Below are 12816 nucleotides of genomic sequence, written 5' to 3'. Positions count from 1 at the left end.
GGGGGGGGGGGGAGGGGGGGAGTGGGAGGAGCCCCGCACTGCGCTCCCGGAGGTTCCCCCCCCCCCCCCCCGTCTGTGTGCCCCGCACGTGGCGCTGCCCCCGGTCCGCACGGGGCTCTCGTTCCGATTCCAGAGTTCTGTTGGTTTAACCATAAAGTCATAACCGTGTTTAATATTAAACTGACAGCGTAGTTCAAATAAGCTGATGCATATTCATGTTTGGGAGGCAACTTCATTCTTCGGTAATGACTCATCAAATGTAAAATCGGGCATGTTGGCTTCTAATTACAAAGGAGATTCGCGAAGCCGAGCCCCGGCCGGCTCTCCCAGCACAGCGGCTGCTGCTGCTGCGTTCGGAGCTCGGTGGATGGATGCCGCCCCCCGGCTGCCCCGCTGTGGTTCTGTGCTGGTTTCCTTCTTTTCCCGATGTCTTTGGGTTTTTGAGCTGCTGCGTGCGGCCCAAGGAGCTGCTATGGGGTCGGGGCAGTGCTGGAGCACCCCTAATATAGCTGTGTCCCAAAGGGATGCTGCTCGCGCTCCTTCCCGCGGTGTTTGGGGCTGAGTAATTCCGAGGAGTAACCAGAAAGGCACTCGTTGACAGTGGGGAGCAGCAGGTAGGGTTGGGGTAGGGCTGGCTGCCTGTCAGAACCAATTAACTCAACCGCAATGGAGGTGAGGTGCGGGTTTGGGAAGCAGGTCAGCAGCCGTGTAACCCTCCAAATATCTGCCCCTATGGGGAAAAGCACATTCCTGCCCCTACTGGAGCCTCCTGTCCTTGGGGGGGGGGGGGGCCGGGGGTCTGCTCAGCCCTGAGGCTTTGGGGTCAGGGTGGGGTTGTTCCCCCCTCAATGCTTAGCAGAGCTGTCAGCCCCCAGTCTGGGGCTGGAGCTCTGTAGCCCACAGATTCAGTGCAGGATTGAGCAGCCATCCTTGGCTTGTGTCTGGGAAGTTAAAACAGGAAGGAGACCTTCCCCCAGCTCTGCTTTGGTCTCCCTGTGATCTGTTTCTCGCCTCGCACTGAGCCCCACAGAGCAGCAGTGCTGGCAGCGCGCGTGGCTCAGCCACCATCACCTGCAGCAATAGGGAGCTTGTGGTGGGTTCAACTCTGACAGCTGCTCCGTAGATAAACCACTCCTGCATTTTAGGAGTAAATTCCTCTTTTAGAGGACAAATGTGTTCATATGTTGGTGGGGACTTGGGACTTCCGACGGCGAGTAGCTCCCTGGTTAACTGTTGCCCAGCATGTGACCGTTGCCGTGGGGCTGGCATTGAGCCCGGGCACATCTCCAGCCTGAGCAGCAGTTCCTAATGTCAGAGAGCAATGGGGAAATGCCAGCATTGTAGCTGCATCAGGGCACCGAGCGGCCTCCCAGGCTTGGGATTTAACAAGTTTTAGGACGGTTGTAGGAGCATTTTTTCCAAGCCTATCTCCCTGCAAGGGCAGCTCAGGGTCAGCACAGCTCGCTATCTTGCTGTGGTCCTTCACCCCGGTGCTGCTTCTAAACCAAAGGACAGAGCTGCAACACGTGGGTGTCCCTGGGAGAATGGGGTGCCCTGCTGGGGTAACGGCTTGTCTGTACCCCAACGTTGGGCTCTTCCAAGCTGGCTCCTCATGTCCAGCACCAGGTGAGCAGGCGGAGGTTTGCAGGGCTCTGTAATTGCAGGAAGGAGAAATGAAAGGGATGGAGGGGGGTGAGGTTTGCATCTTCCTGCAGCAGCTCATCCTGCCTTCCCGAGATCTGTGAGCTCTGTTAAATGACAGGCCATGTCCGTGGCAGTTTATTGTATGGTCTTAAGGTGATTCCAGCCTGCTGCCTGTTAAGTAATCAGGAAAATGATTCAGCCTCGTACTCAATGAACAAAGCTCTGCAGGTACGGGTGGGTGTGCCAGGGCTGAGCATTGACATTGCTGGAGTAACACCCGTCAGATGAAAGCTGCCTCCTGTGCTTGATAGCACGCCAAGTTCAGCACGAAGCTCTGACACACTGGAAATTGTTAGGATACACTTACTAGTTAGGACACGAACTTGCATACACCTGGCCAGGGCTTTTGAGTGCTTCTGGCATCTTGATTTGCCTCTAATTAATCTTGACAGTTAAAAGGGGATGGCCGAAATGAGTGAGCAGCTCTGATGAGATCAGCAGGGACGGCAGCTGCTCCTCCCCAGAGCCCTTGGGGGGAACATGGGGATGGCTGGGGCTGCAGCCCCAAGGAGCAGAGCCTGCTGCCCAGGAGCAGCTGGGATGGCAGGGAGGGGAGGAAAGGGCACATGGATGTACTGGGAGACCCTCTGATGTGAGGAGGAGTGGGGGAGGCATCCAGAGCTGTGCCAGCAGCTGGGGTGGGTCTCCCAGAGCGACCTATTTCTGCTGGGTTAGCTCTTTATTTTGCTTCCTTGCACTGGAGCGACCCATATAAGTGTGGGGAGCGGATCTCGGCGCTGTCCTGGGAACGGGCGCTCGCTTCTCACCTCCGCTCTCTTTATCCCTCAGGTTGTCCGCAGTCGCCTGGAGAAGAAGGGGATCGTGGTGCACAACGTGAGGCTGAATGGCTCGGCAGCCAGCCACGTGCTGCACCAGGACAGCGGGCTGGGCTACAAAGACCTCGACCTCATCTTCGGGGTGGATCTGAAGACGGAAGACGTCTTCCAGCAGGTGAAGGATGTGGTGATGGATTGCCTCCTCGACTTCCTCCCCGAAGGGGTCAACAAAGACAAGATCACCCCCATGACCCTGAAGGAAGCCTACGTGCAGAAGCTGGTGAAGGTGTGCAACGAAACCGACCGTTGGAGCCTCATCTCCCTGTCCAACAACAGCGGGAAGAACGTGGAGCTCAAATTCGTGGACTCTCTCAGGAGGCAGTTTGAGTTCAGCGTGGATTCCTTTCAGATCATCCTGGATTCCCTTCTGCTCTTCGGGGAATGCTCGGAGAACCCCATGGCTGAGAACTTCCACCCCACGGTCACCGGGGAGAGCATGTATGGGGACTTTGAGGAGGCCATGGAGCACCTGAGGAGCAGAGTCATCGCCACCCGGAACCCGGAGGAGATCAGAGGCGGGGGGCTCCTGAAGTACTGCAACCTCCTGGTGAGGGGCTTCAAACCCAAATCCGAGGTGGATATGAAGGCTCTGCAGCGTTACATGTGCTCCAGGTTTTTCATAGACTTTTCTGACATCGGCGAGCAGCAGAGGAAGCTGGAGTGCTACCTGCAGAGCCACTTCGTGGGCATGGAGGACAAACGTTATGACTATCTGATGACCCTCCACCGGGTGGTCAATGAGAGCACGGTCTGCCTCATGGGACACGAGCGGAGGCAGACCCTGAACCTCATTGCCACGCTGGCTGTGAGGGTCCTGGCCGAGCAGAACATCCTCCCCACGGTCACAAATGTCACCTGCTATTACCAGCCGGCCCCTTACATCAGTGAGATCAACGTCAACTACTACGTGACCCACGTGCAGCCCTTCCTGCCCTGCAACCAATCCTACCCGACGTGGCTGCCCTGTAACTGAGCTGGGATGAACTTCGGGGGCCGCCCTCGAGGTATTCCCTCGTTTTGGGGAGCCAGGAGCGGGGGCGACCTTCCTAGGACTGCAACAAAAGCAAACTTCACTCTCTCCCCCCAGCTTGTGTTGCTGCTGGGGTGGTCAGAGCCAGGCCTGCAGGCTGTGATGGGCCACGCAGCGCTGCAGGAGCTCAGATGGGAAGATTTATTGTAGGCAATGGGGGGTGGGGGGGTGTGAGGGGAGATTGTAGAGTTCCAGTGAGGTAGATCTGCACTGCCCTGACATGGATCTGAGTCTTTTTTCCTTTTTTTTTTTTAGTGCAGGGGGTGTTATGGGGTGTGTGCAGACTTGTGGTTTCTGATGAGAGAAGCCAGAGTGGCTAATTCCTGTGAACGGACCAAAGAATCCTGTTTAAGTGCCTGTAACAATATAAACACAACTGTACTGTAAACCTGATACATAGATATATATTTTTTGCAGGGGTTGACATCCCGAGAGCTCGAAGAGGGGATGTCCTGCGTGGAAAAATGTTTCTGTTGTATAGGGGGGAGGGGGGGGGGGGGGGCGTGAGATTATTTCTAGTAGCCTTGCTGGAGGGAGAGTGGGATTGCAGCGATGTGTCACCGGGGTTCTGGCTTGGATTGACTGCGTGTAAATGCCTGAAATGGGGGGATGCTGCTGGGGGGGCGTGTGGGTTGACTGAAGCTCCCCATCCTGTAGTGCCTGAAGGTGAATTTGTCCATGGAGGATGATGCAGATCAGTGTGGGAGCCCCAGGCTGTGCAAGGTGCTGTGTTTTCTAGGGGAATTGGCAATGCTGCTTTTCTTGGCATCACGTTTGGGGCTCTGTGGGAAGAGCAGGCTTGTCCTTGAAGCACAACACGTTCAGGAGGCTGTTATCTCACGGTGGGGGCTGTGTCCTTGGGGTGGGGGGGATGCACAGCCCTCTCCCAGCACCCTGATCCTCCTCCACTTTGGGGCAGGTCCTGTTCAGATGCAGCTGCTGTGATCCCAGCTGTGTGAAGCATTGGAACTCATCCTCTACCTTAGAAGCTGAGCTCCTGGGGTCCCACGTGAGGGGTGGTTGGTGTTAGGAGAAATTCTGTCTTCCAAACAAATCCTATTGTGTCTTGAGTGCCCTGGGGTGCATCTGTAGGGTGTGCAGAGCCTTTTCCTCAGCTGCCCTTCTCACCGAGCATCATCTCAGGCCATCTGTGCATGGATGGGGCAGTGGGAAGGCAGCTGGGTGCTCCCTCTGAGGCTCAGTATCTCTACTAACTCATTTGTGTTCCTGTGACGACTGTACCAGGCGGGCAGACGTGCTAAATAAAGTCTAGATACTTGGACTGTGTCTAGCCAGATGGCTGCCTTCTTTGGGGGCAGGGGTGATGCAGGGTGGGGATGCCACCGGGGGCTCCTTGCGCTTCATACCAACTAACCAAGCTTCCCATCGGTGCAGCTTTGCTTCCTGCCCAGCAAATCCCATGGAGGAGCACTGGTGTCACTGTGGCTTTCCCACGGGGCAGCTTTGCTTTTGTAGGCACAGCTGACCAGCAGCCTGCAAACTGCTTGGTGCTCTGCTCCATGCAAAGCTGTTCCAAGGCTGGCTTCGAGATCCTGACCACCATCTCCCATTTCAAGCTCCACGACATGTAGCATGCTTCTCTTTGTTCTTACAGGCTCCTTACTCCCTATCCACAGAAACAGAGATGCACTAAACTGAGATGTTTTTTCTCCCCCCTCCCTATTGCAGATGTGTTTCCCTACAGCTGACAGCTCGACTTACGTTGAGATTGCACTTTTGGTTTGCGGAGTGCGTGTGGTGGGACTCTTATGAATGGGTTGAATCTGAATTTTCTAGACCTTGCAGTGATACTGTGCTGCCTCCTGTGAGGGGGCATTGGGAAGATTCCAGTAGCTTGAATGGCACTTGATTTTGTTTTAAGTGGTTTTTTTTTCCTACACCTGTATCACTTGTCATGCGATGGGCTTGACATAGATTCACTAGATTCTTTAGAATCTGTTTAAAAATAAATACAGTGTATTCAAATCTGTTGGGTTTTTTTTATTTGCTTATCTATCAGGGCAGGGTGGTGGTACTGCTGCTGTCCTTACCAGAAAGAACCAGAACAGATCGATGGGCTGGAGCAGCTGTGGGCTCCTGATTCTCCCTCTGTCCCCCCTCTGCTCTGGGCTCTCTGTCCCGAAGCCTGGTGGCACACAGCTGGGAGCTTTCTGTTTGTAATGATGTCTCATGGGAGTCCTGCTCATTGCTGCTCCCTGTTCCTGGTGGTCCCATGGGTGTTCTGCTCTTTGGTCACCATCTGGGCTCCCATGGGATGATGCTGGGTGACCTTTCCTGCTGCTCCTGCCTTCTCATGAGTAGCATCCCCTGCCTGTGGTCACCAGCACCACGTTGCTCCTCTGCTGTGTTTGGGGCAGCACCCTGCAGCAAGGTGTTTCCCCTTGGGATGGGAGGGCTGGGAAGCCGGGAGGGCTGGGAAGCCGGGGGGGCTCATTCTCTAGCGAAGCCCTGTGCCCAGCCAGGTTCCTGGTGGTGGCTGGGAGCTGGGTGTGAGCTCCTCGTTGCCTGGCTGCCCTCCAGCCGGAGCTGCAGTTTCATTTCCCCTTGCAGAGCTACAGGCAGTTCTGGTTCCACCGCAACAATCGTGCTGACAACATGCCAGTCCTTGTTTGGGACAGACTTGCTGGCTCTGCTTCTCCAAACCCTGGCAGTTGTGGGGCTGTGAGCTCCTCTCTGACATCAGCCCTGGGCTGGAGCAGGGATTGCGCCCAGCAGCCGCTCAGGTGGGAGCAGAGCTGCTCTGTGTGGGCTGATTTCTCCTTGCTGGCACCGAGCTGCCTTCCCTGAGCATCTGCTGGGCCTGAAAATATCTGCCAGGTCTGTCGGCTGCTGCCGTGACCCTGAGCGTGGCAGCAAAAGCCCTGACAGCACCGGCTGTCATTGTTGGGGCGGATCAGGAGGCACAAAAGGACGCGAGTGGAAAGTACTAGCTGTGAGCAGAAAGGAAATGTTTACCAACCCGCATTCGGAGCTCTCTTTTGTTAATTGTCCAATGAAACCACATCTATCTTTATTTATTTTTTTGCCCCTTGCAGCCTGTATCTGTCTTTTTTTTTTTTTTTTGCTTTGGGGAGGGGGTGATGGAACCAGTGGGGTTGGGCTGATGTGTGCTGGGTGCCCCCCCCCTGAGCCAGGGTTGGCTGAGTTCTGCTTCACTTCCCTGCTCACAAATGGGAGCACAGAGTAGTTTGGCTGCTGGGGGTTCCCTGCTTTGCACGGCTCATGCTTCTCCTCCTGGTTTTGCACCCTTGCTGTGATGCTCTGAGTGACTGACAAGGGAGAGCTTGCTGAGATCTGCGCACGGAGCATTGCATGGTGGTGCCTCTGTGTGCCCAAAGTGCCCAAAGCTGCACTCACCCCACAGCTTCGTGGCCCCGCTACCATAGAATTGCATGGGTTGAAAGGGACCTTAAGGGTCATCAGGTCCCGACCCCTGTGCTGCAGGCAGGGCTGCCAACCCAGGCCTGCAACTGGTGCTGCTCCCAGGCAGCTCAGGCCCCCCGGGCACAGTGCAGTGCTCACAGCCTCAGCCCTTTTCCTGGAAGCAGGTCTGGCCAAGCCCCGGGCTTGGAGGAACGGGAGGAATTTGTCTCAGGTTTCCAGAGTGCAAGAAGCATCTTGCTCCCACCTTTCAGCTGTCCTTAATCTGCTCTGCTCTGAGCACCATCCCTGTGCCTGCTGGCGCCTGGGTTCGGGTTGGGGCTGGGTTTGGGTTGGGTTGGGGACGGGTTGGGGATGGATTTGGGCTGAGTTTGGGTTGGGTTGGGGATGAGTTTGGGTTGGATTCGGGCTGGGCTGGGGCTGGGTGTGGGCTGGGTTGGGGATGGGCTGGGGATGGATTGGATTCAGGCTGAGTTTGGGCTGGGTTGAATTTGGGCTGGGTTCAGGCTGCCTTAGGGCCAGGCTCAGGCTGGGTTTGGGCTGGGTTTGAGCTGGGTTTAGGCAGCAGTTCGGCCATCTCCGGGATTTTGGAGCTCCTGCATGTCCTCGGGCAGCGCGGGTGTTAACTGTGCTATTTGAGCTCATGCCGGCTGAGAGAACAGCCTGTCTGTGCGGCTCCTCTTTCCATTTATAGCTGTGTTTAGGCGATCCAGTGCACGGACCCTCGCGCTCTGACGCCTGGTGCCAAGCACGAGACAAATGCTTCATTGATACGTGCATACCGGGAGGGCAGCGGGGCCGGGACGGCGCTGAGCTGGGTGGCACGGGCTGGGGCTGGGCAGGCTGAGCCCAGGGGAGTGCTCACAAGTGGGAAGGAAGGCGCAGCGCACAGCTCGTGCTGCTCTGCTGTCTCACCTGCCGGCCCTGGAGCTGAAGGATCACAGATGGGGTTTCTGAGCACCTCAGCTCACGGCAAACTGCTCAGAGTTGGGAATGGAGGTTGTTCCCTTCTCTCCTGAGCGCATTGAGGTGAGATCAGTGGTGTGGAGCTGCTTGCACACACCAGCCCAGCTCCCCATGTGCACTCACAAACCCACCGTCCCCAGTAGAACCATAGAATATCCCAACTTAGAAAGGACCCATATGGATCCCTGAGTCCAACTCTGGCAGTAAAAGGGGTTTTGTGCTTGGAAAACCTGGTGCATCCTCCGGAGGTGCTGAAGGTTTGCTGGGTGGTGCCCAGCAGAGCAGAGGGCCTTTAGGTGGGAGTGTGGTTCAGGAGTTGTGCCTGGTGATGTACATGGAGGCAGATAACAGCCCACACAAAGCACAGCGTGCCCTCTCACCTGTAGGGCTCACATCCCCTTCCCAGCATCTTAGAGCCGTCCCCACCTCCCCTTCCTGCCCAGGGAGTGACATTTCCCTTCGCTTTGTGGATGGGGCATCTCTCTGATGAGGACATCTTTGCCCAGCCATCCAGGCTGGCTGATCCCTGCCCCCGTGCTGCCACTACAGCAATGTTTACCCTGCTTATCTCACTGCTCCCAAACCCCTATTCCGACAGGAGCGGTGTCACCCTGCCTTCCCAGCGCCATCAGCACGCAGCGCTCCCCACGGCATCGCTGTGCCCTACATTTCAGCCTGCTGTTTTAATGAAGGGTGGCTGCATCACACCCCGACGGCCCTCCTGCCTCTCCCTGCAGCACCCAGAACGATTACACCAAGCATCCCTTCCCCTCCTGCACAATTACAGCTCCATCCTGCCTAAATCCGCATGGCCGCGGCGTGACTCACCTAACGACAGCTCCCCTAATGAATCCTGGGTGCATTCCTTCCAGGCTGGACGTGATGTTAACGTGCCACTTAGTAACCAGCCACCCTTTTTCATCGTCAGCACAGCGAGTCGAGCCAGTTTCTTCCCCTGCCCCTCCTCTGCCACAGCGGGACGGGCGGCTGCAACCTGTCCATGTCAGCATCCAGGGCGTCATTCCCTTTTGTGGAGGGGTTTCTCACTGCTGCACTGAGGCCCAGCGATCTGCATCTGCGCTGGGAAAGGAGAATTGCCCACGTGTGTGTATCAGATAAGCTGAAATAAAGCCCTGATTGAGGCAGAAGGGATGCTTGGGGCTGGGGGACGTGGGGCCTGGAGTTGCACAACGCTGCAACACGGGGCTGCAGGGTTTTCTTTCTGTTTGATTGCTGCTCAAGGGTTTCTTCTTCACAGAGTCATCAGCAGGAGCTTCCTGATACTGAAAGCAGCAGCAGAGGAGATGGTGACGGAGACAATGCAGCCTCTGCCCCTCGCAGCCTGGGGCTGTGCTCCAGCATCACACAGCCCAGCACTGAGCACACCTGGAGCAGGACTGGGATCCCAGTGCACATCCCCAGTGGTTCCCAGCTGTGTGGCACATCTGCCTGCACATGGCACTGTGTTGGGCTCCCACAGCGTGCCCAGCCGCTGCAAATCCCCAACACCTCCTGTCCCCAGCCCCAAACAGCCCTGAGCTTCAGCAGACCACAGGTTGAAGAAGTCCATCGCTCTGTGCCTGCCCCACTTGGGGGTCAGCAAGGCCCCGTGGGCAGCTGCCTGGTGGGGGGAAGCTGGAGCTGAGCTGGGGATGTGGTGTGGGTGTGCTGGTGTGTGTGCAGAGGATGGGGCACAGGGATGGAGCAGTGCCTGAGCAGGATGCTCTCAGGGGGATGCGCGGGGGCTGCAGCGTGGGGAAGCGGTGAGGTGGGATGGGGCGACAAGAAGACAAATGTGTTGTGTCTCTCCCACGTGGAGCAGAGCCCGGATTCAGCCTGGAGCCACTCCAGCTCGATGAGCAGCGTGTCCTGCAGCGTTGTCCAGGGCTGTTTCCAGGGAGCACTTGGCTATGGGACAGGACAGCACTGAGACCATTGCTGGGGGTTTCCCCTTGCTGCAGGACACGCACTGGGGTCTCTCCCCGTGTTCTCCCCTTGGTTTCTGCCCAGGTGTGCAGGTCCACCTCACAGAGCCTTCGGGAAGGATTAAGGAGTCTGTTCTGCTGTGTGATTTCTGGATGACAACTTCCAGCTGCTCTCTTATTGATTGGGAGGGTATTTAGCAGCCTGGAGCATTAAAGGATGCCCTGAACCGTGGCTGTCACCTCTGGGGCGTCTCAGACATCAGCCTAGATGTCTGTAATTCAAGGCAAAACGGGGAGCCCAGGGTGCTGCCAGGCACAGCCCAAGTGGCAGCATGAAATCTGGGTGTTGGGAAGCGGTGCAGAACTCATGGCCCTTTTCCCTCCTGCCTCATCCTGCCAGCCCCAGCAGCTCTGTCAGCACAGATGTGCCACGATGCCTCATCCCCTGAGCCCTGGGCTGATCCATCATCCGTCAGGCTGCCAGGCCAGGGGATGCCCCCAGCCCACCACGGTCCAGACATCCAGCATGGGGACAGCAGGGACACAACTCCCTCCCAAACCGGCCTGGGCAGCTCTGGGAGTCCCCACGCCGTGTGTCAAGCCTTGGGAAGACACTAATTGTCCCATCACAGGAGATGGGCTGGAAAAAGGAAGTAAAGAGGAGCTCTTTGTGACACCCATCTGCTCCTCTCCAGCAGACATGGCTCCAGGAGGCTGCTGTGGCAGTGCCATGTGCTGGTGCCATGTGCTGGTGCCACGTGCCAGCCAGCGTGCGCAGCGCTGCAGAATGGACAGATGAGATAAGGAGCTGTGTGCACGCACCCTGTGCTCCAGCACGTCCCTCTGCACCCAAGCTGAGGGTGATCTGCCTCTCCTGCATCCAGGGCTTGGGACACACCAGCACATGGACCATGGAGTGCGGATGCAGGTTCTGCTCCATGCCCTGAAAGCTCAGAGCTTTGCAAATCCCAAAACACTGCTCGCAAAAGGCGCCAGGAAAACCCCAAACCTGGAAAGCAGCAGCGATAAGGGGCTGACAGGGCAGGGAAGGAGTGGCCATGGCAGTGCAGTGTTTGCTCTGGGCTCACCGGCCTCGGCTGGAGCAGAATCTGACGGCAGGTAATAAATCCAGCTGGCCATGCCCTGTTCTTCGAGTATTTCAAGATTACTGCAACCTTTGTGTCCCGGCTGCTTTCTCCCAGCACGGGCTGTGGGTGCAGCGCAGGAGATTGCAGCCTTTCAGCGTTATTTATGTGCGTAACTCCGGGGTTATCAGGAGAGCCTAGGAGAGGGAGATAGCACGTTAAAACAGCTCTGCTTTATGCTGCAATTATAAGGCTCAGCAGATGATTTCTAGAATGCACAAGCCACCCTGAATGCAATGCTGCGCTCAATGCACTGGGCCAAGGGACCCCGTGATGTTAATTGGAGGAGGGGGGGTTGTGCACCCAGCCCCATTTCAGCCCCCAACAACAGACACAGCATTTGGGGGCTCGCGGTGCCCATCAGATGGAGGGAGCAGAACTGCCCCAAAGCTCAGCAGGGATCGTTCCATCCACCGCCCCGCGCTGCAGATCAAACCCCCGCTGACCTGCAGGGCTGACAAAGGGACAATGGTCTCTGGGCTTTGTTTAATGTCCCTGGGACTGGCAAAGGACGTTCCCAGCTGCTCACCTCCCTTTGTTCCCGTGTTGACCATGGCTGCATGGAGCTGTGGTGCCCCGGGGTTTGTGCCCACGGCTCCATATCCACACAGCCGGGCCCTGTTGGTTGGATAAAAGCTGTTGATGTGGGCTGCTTTGGAAGGTTTTTGGTGCTTTTTAGGGTGGTGTCTGTGGAAGGGGATCTGTTCTTCTGGTTATCACCCCCCACCCGATGCAGAGGGTGCAATGGTGGGAGCAGAGGGGCTGCCCTGAATGGATTCAGCAGGGTCCAGCTGGATGTGTAAGCATTGGGAGACCTCCAGGATGGGACAGAGGAATCACCGCATCCCCAAAAAGCTCCCACCCCCTTCCCATATAGGATTTTGCAGCACCTCCCCCAGAGCATTGCACCCATCCGGTCCCAGGGCGGGTTTATCAGCACTGCTGCCTTTTGGTCATGGGGGTAAAAGCAGGGGAGCAGCGTGCCGGGTGCCAGGGCAGGCAGTTTGTTTTGCCTATCAGGAGGGAGAGGAGAAAGATAAATGCAGCTCAGGTGGCTCTGGCAGTGCTGGCATCAGGAAAAGTTTCCATAGGGGTTGGTGGCACTGGGTTATACAGCTTCACCCCATCCACACGTCCTCTGGCTCTCCTTACCCACATCCCATGGACATGGGGAAACCCCACCAGCCTGGCCTGAATCCCATCCCAGGGGGCTGCCCATCCATCTGCTAACACTGGGCACAGCCCGACCTGGGAAGGTGATGCTGCAGTGGTGGCCACAGCTCTGCCCCCCCAAACCCCAGCCCATATGGGGCTGCTCCTGCAGGGATGTGGGTCCATGACTCCATGTGCTTAAAGCCGTGGCCATCCGTCCCTGCAGTGTCCTGGTCCCTGTCCCACAGCACTGACAGCAGTTCCCATTGCACGTCTCATACACAGGCACAGGAGATGTGGGTTAGAATCCCAATTCTGTGCTAGGGGAACATCACCACCCCACATGACAGCTTCACTCAGCCAAAACCAAGAAGCAAATCAGTGTTATGACATTTATTTCATGAGGACTCACTAAAACAACCCAGAATGACAAAACAAACCCCAAACTGCAACCTATAACCATTCCCATGGGGTCGCATCGCTAGATAACCCATCCCTCCCTCCCGCCTCCATCCCCCATCCATCCATCCATCCATCCATCCATCCATCCATCCATCCATCCATCCATCCATCCATCCATTCATCCATCCCTCCATCCCTCCATCCATCCATCCATCCATCCATCCATCCATCCATCCATCCATCCATCCATTCAT

The 12816-nt window shown here is 56.8% G+C and overlaps 1 protein-coding gene across 1 annotated transcript in view; it reads left to right on the top strand.

The window, feature by feature from the left end:
- Positions 1-3963, top strand: part of TENT5B (terminal nucleotidyltransferase 5B) — a 4597-nt gene extending 634 nt beyond the window's left edge. Inside the window, exon 2 of the mRNA XM_042885618.1 lies at positions 2494-3963. Coding sequence (XP_042741552.1) covers positions 2494-3513 — 1020 coding nt within the window. The 3' untranslated portion in view covers positions 3514-3963. The remainder of the gene's footprint in view (positions 1-2493) is intronic.
- Positions 3964-12816: the final 8853 nt, after the last annotated feature.

This window comes from Lagopus leucura, unplaced genomic scaffold (assembly GCF_019238085.1).
Source record: "Lagopus leucura isolate 7727_CA_CO unplaced genomic scaffold, USGS_WTPT01 Super-Scaffold_100051, whole genome shotgun sequence".
NCBI classification, from domain to species: domain Eukaryota; kingdom Metazoa; phylum Chordata; class Aves; order Galliformes; family Phasianidae; genus Lagopus; species Lagopus leucura.
This window is presented reverse-complemented; position numbering and strand designations above follow the sequence as displayed.